A 5,000-nucleotide genomic window follows, 5' to 3' on the forward strand; every position below is an offset into this window, starting at 1 on the left:
GAGAAGCATCTACGAGCTATGTTATCTTCATAAATCTTCTTATGAATGAAGCCTTAGATGAAACTGCCATATTCCTATTTTGCAATCAAAATGTAAGCTTTAATTCGTGCTACATCTTAGATTATCCATTCAAGTGATTAAGACTCCATTAGCCTATAGACTTGGCTGTTGAGACAAGTGGGTTCTAGAGCTTCACAATAATCTGCTTGGACTTGGTAGGATTTCATTTCATGCCCCACCAAGAGTACCACGATTGAATTATAATCACGTCCACATCAGAGACTACCAGATGCTATACGAGAGGAATATCATTAGCATTAGCATAGAGAAGTATCATTAGCATATACTATCACTCTATCAAGGGTGCCAGGATACATATCGCCTGTACGTAAAATGAAGAGCAAAGGGACACGAACAACACCCTGAGAAACCCCTAAAGACACATGGGAAAGCGAGCTAAAACTACCATCGACATGTACTGTCTTCTAACAATAAAAGAAATAAAATTTACCACCAACACAAACAAACGGAAACTTAAAAATCAAACCATTGTGATCAACAGTGCCAAGAGCTGCTCTGTAATCCAGAAGGACGACCCTTGATTCACGACCTTTCTCCAAAGCATACTGCATTTCATGCACCAACATCAGTAACGCGTCATTGCAGCTCAGTCCCTTGCAAAAACCAAACAAATATACAGTAATACGTTTGACCAGCAATGCTGAAAGGCCTTAGATAAAATTGGGGTAATTGAAATGGGCTTATGGTCAGTATGTGAAGACTGGAGTGGGCCTTTGGGAATAGGGGAAGCAACACCAAAGAGTCAGCACTGAAAATGAACTTTGACGAACTAAAAAACTAAAAGATTACAGCAAATTTAGGAGCTAACCTAGCATTTAGTTTTTATTTATTTGTTTATTATCAAAGGAAACAAGCCATTAAGATTTACTCCACCATATTCGTCTAATTCCGATAATAGATAATTGATTTTAGAGGATCCGAAAGTAAATTAATTAAAGCATGGCAATGGAAGTTCAATATCTTCTAAGCTTTGTTTTCAGTAGAAAGCACTATGCTAATGTAGTTTTTTTGTAATCAGACTATATGCAATATTAACATCAGGCTTCATTAAAGGAGGAATGGAGGACTCAACACCAAACAGAGATACTTTCAGTGTTGACCACTAATTGTGAGGCTGCAACGCTTCCGAGAGAAATTCTTTTAAATGAGCATACTATCCAGATTTAGCCTCCTTTTAAACATGAGTTGCTATATTTCGCATGACAACATAATTCTCTTAGCCAGGACCAGTAAAATTAATAGACCATTGTTTATAGGCAGGATGCTTGACAGAGAATCCTGGCGACATCGTCCATTAAACCATGTTTTATCTTGCGCACGAGATTTAGAGAGTTTTGCTTGGTATAAACCTCGTTAGGATGTCGAACAGTAACAAGTCAGAGCATTAACAGGACAAGGAGCATTAAAAACATCTCCCCAGACAGTGCCATCAAAAGCATGGTACACATCACCCCAAAGAATTCTAGACTTCTAAGATGCCTTATATAGTTACGGCAAAATCTGGTATTGTAAATCCAGCTGGATCTTTCAAGCTAGACTACAGAGGTCGGAAGAACCACCTGGTGCTACGGGCTTTACAGGTACATAAATTATCCCTCTCACAAGTTACTAAAGCCACCAAACGAGTACCACTCCTGTGAGTTACACCACGGAATACCTGCTCACACCCAACTATATATATGAGAATATTTTTAAGGCAGAAAAACCATGTCGGTCAGTTGAGGACACAGAATTCAGCCACTCGGTGTTGAGTATTAAAATCATCTATGAAAGTAAAACACGATTTCGATTTCATTCTCTTCAATAAACAATCAATAAACAATCATAAATGCTGTCATCGGAATTAGGAGTTCTATGAAGACCAATTCTGCAGAAGTTATTAAAACTACACGCTCTCACAACCTTGTATCCCATCCTTCGTAAAACGACCAGTATTAAGACCAACCCTAGAAGACGAACACAGACCTTGAGCTCGAGGCAAAGAATTCCTACATAACAACAAGGTTTTATTAAAAGTAGGTAAAAAGAACTAACATATGTGCCTCATGAATGCAGTCTCAGCACGACAAGTAAAGTCAAATTTAGTTGAGGTATGTGCAAGTTCATTTAAATTCCCATGACATCAACGAATAGAGATAAAAGTGAGTTGCAATACAAGATCACCCAACAGGACAATAATACCACAGGAAAATAATATGACCATTAATTTAAGGTTAGCAGAAAGTATTGAAAACTGATATGAGAAAAGAAGGAAAACAAGAAATGCAGGGCTGTGCATATATATATATATATATATATATATATATATATATATATATATATATATATACATGGATACATACCTATATGTGTGTGTGAATGTGTGTGTGTGTGTTTGTTTGTTTGTTTGTGTGTACATTATATATATGTGTGTGTTTGTGTGTACATTATATATATATATATATATATATATATATATATATATATATATATATATATATATATATATATATATATGTGTGTGTGTGTGTGTGTGTGTGTGTGTGTGTGTGTGTGTGTGTGTGTGTGTGTTTGTCTGTCCGTGAGTATATGTGTGTGCGTGTATAAAGAAAGAGAGACGTACACACATATAACAGCCGTATGTATGCAAGTTCATTAATGCTTCCTGTTACCGGCCTCAGTACGAAAGAAAAAAGATACACATCACAAAACAAAAATGGCGTCATTACAGTTCTGCAAGGATGGGATCACCATCGTCTTTAGAATAATTAATATGTTGCTTTAATGAGGAAGGAGATTCATGCGAGAGAAGTAAAAAAAAAAAAAGAAAAAAAAAGAAAGAAAAAAAAAAAACATTTTAAAAAATGAAAAAAAACATATTGGATTGTATATTAGAGATAAGAAATAATAATAAAGATGATGTGTACAAGCTATGCAAGATACGACAGGAAAATTATTGAAATATGTGATAAAACTGGAGATGGAGTGATCAGTGGAAGGCAAAGATAATTATAGAAGTTACAAAGAAAGAAAATTACGTAAAAAGGAGGGAAATGAGAGATACAGGGAAGAGAAACCAAACAGGTGATAAAATCTTAATGCAAAAGATAAGAAGCAAAGGTGAAAAAATTAAAAGTATGAATAGAATGGAAAAATTATCCGAATTTATTTCGCTTCTACAGTATAATGTTCATAAAGAGAAAATATACAAGATCTCTCTCTTTCCCTTCCTCCCTCTCTCTCTCTCTCTCTGCCTCCCCCCCTCTCTCTCTGTCTCCCTCCCTCTCTGCCTCCCCCTCTCTCTCTCTATGCCTCCCCCCCTCTTTCTCTTTCTCTCTCTGCCTCCCTCCTCTCTCTCTTTCTCTTTCTCTCTCTATGCCTCCCCCCTCTCTCTTTCTCTCTGCCTCCCTCCCCCATCTCGCTCTCTCTCTCTATCTGCCTCCCTCCCAATCTCTCTCTCTTTTTCTCTCTGTGCCTCCCTCCCTCTCTCTCTCATCTCTCCCAACCCCTCTCTCTCTTTCATCTCTCCCTCCCCTCTCTCTCTCTCTCTGCCCACCCCTCTCTATCTCTCCTCCCTCCCCCCCCCTCTCTCTCTCTCTCCCTCCCTCCGCCTCCCTCTCTCCCTTTCTCTCTCATCTCTCTCCCCCCCCCTCTCTCCCTCTCTCTCTCATCTCTCTCCCCCTCTCTCTCTCGCCAACGCGCAACAACGAGTAACAATCGCCTTTATATAACTGTACCTTTATTGTTGCCAGAAAAGACAGGGACGCGGAGTGCTTCTCGTCTCGAAAGACTTTGCTCGTTTCTCGGTCGGATTCGACTGAGCAGCAAATCGTAATTGTGAGAGGAGAAATTGTCTCATTTCCGCGATGCATGTGCATATGTGTGTGTGTGTGTGTGTGTGTGTGTGTGTGTGTGAGAGAGAGAGAGAGAGAGAGAGAGAGAGAGAGAAAGAGAGTGTGTGTGTGTGCGCGCGAGCAAGCGAGAAAGAGTGTGTGTGTTCGAGACAGACATACAGACAGACAGACAGAGAGAGAGAGAGTGTGTGTGTTTGTGTGTGTGTGTAAGAGAGAGAGAGTGTGAGTGTGTGTGTGTGTTTGTGTGTGCGAGACAGACAGGCAGAGAGAGAGAGTGTGTGTTTGTGTGTGTGCGTGTGAGAGTGATAGAGTTTGTGTGTGTGTGTGTGAGAGAGAGAGAGAGAGAGAGAGAGAGTTTGTGTGTGTGCGTGTGAGAGAGTGATGGAATTTGTGTGTGTGTGTGAGAGAGAAAGAAAGAGAATGTTTGTGTGTGCAGTATACGTTTCCATGCGTCATAAACAAGCGTGTTGTATTCTACAACTATGTAGCGAGTACTTCGATGTGTCGACTGAGGTTTCCAAGCGAGAGAGAGAGAGCGTGCGCGCGCCTCGTCCATAGCCGATTCGACGACCGTTCTTATACCGACACATACTCCTGTACATGACATGAACGCCGAACGCTGAAGTGTTTTGGTGTCAATATAGAATACCAAGAAAGATCCTTTCCGTTCTACCTACTCCTGAACATGACAGCACCGAGAACTGAAGTGTTTTGTTGTCGATATGAACTATTCTTTCCGTATAAGTGGATCATCAGCCGCTTGTGATCACAGAAGACATGAGAGAAGGGTTACGCTAAACGGAATAAAGCTTTGTAGTTGGATATGTTTAATGGATCCTTATGAAGTGAATATTGATGAGAATATAACTTTCCCGATGTTAAATTCAATATAAGACTCACATCCGGAAGCCCGTAACAATTCCTATTCATGTTGACAAATGCGGAGAGTTATGAATGAGAACGAATATCTATGAATATGAACTATGAACGAATATTTCATGTATTTCTGACGAAGATATATTCGAGGAATTCCATGTATGTCTCACAAAGATATATATTCGAGGAATTTCATGTATTTCTGACGAA

At 39.5% G+C, this 5,000-nt stretch overlaps 1 protein-coding gene across 1 annotated transcript in view; it reads left to right on the forward strand.

Moving 5' to 3' along the window:
- Window positions 1-1,556: 1,556 nt before the first annotated feature.
- The window catches only part of LOC138861716 (serine-aspartate repeat-containing protein I-like), a 5,385-nt gene continuing 1,941 nt past the window's right edge, over window positions 1,557-5,000 (forward strand). Inside the window, exons 1-3 of the mRNA XM_070121535.1 lie at window positions 1,557-1,661; window positions 1,778-1,853; window positions 2,137-2,171. Coding sequence (XP_069977636.1) covers window positions 1,557-1,661; window positions 1,778-1,853; window positions 2,137-2,171 — 216 coding nt within the window. The remainder of the gene's footprint in view (window positions 1,662-1,777; window positions 1,854-2,136; window positions 2,172-5,000) is intronic.

The sequence above is a fragment of the Penaeus vannamei genome, chromosome 5 (genome assembly GCF_042767895.1).
Source record: "Penaeus vannamei isolate JL-2024 chromosome 5, ASM4276789v1, whole genome shotgun sequence".
In the NCBI taxonomy this organism is placed as follows: Eukaryota; Metazoa; Arthropoda; class Malacostraca; order Decapoda; family Penaeidae; genus Penaeus; species Penaeus vannamei.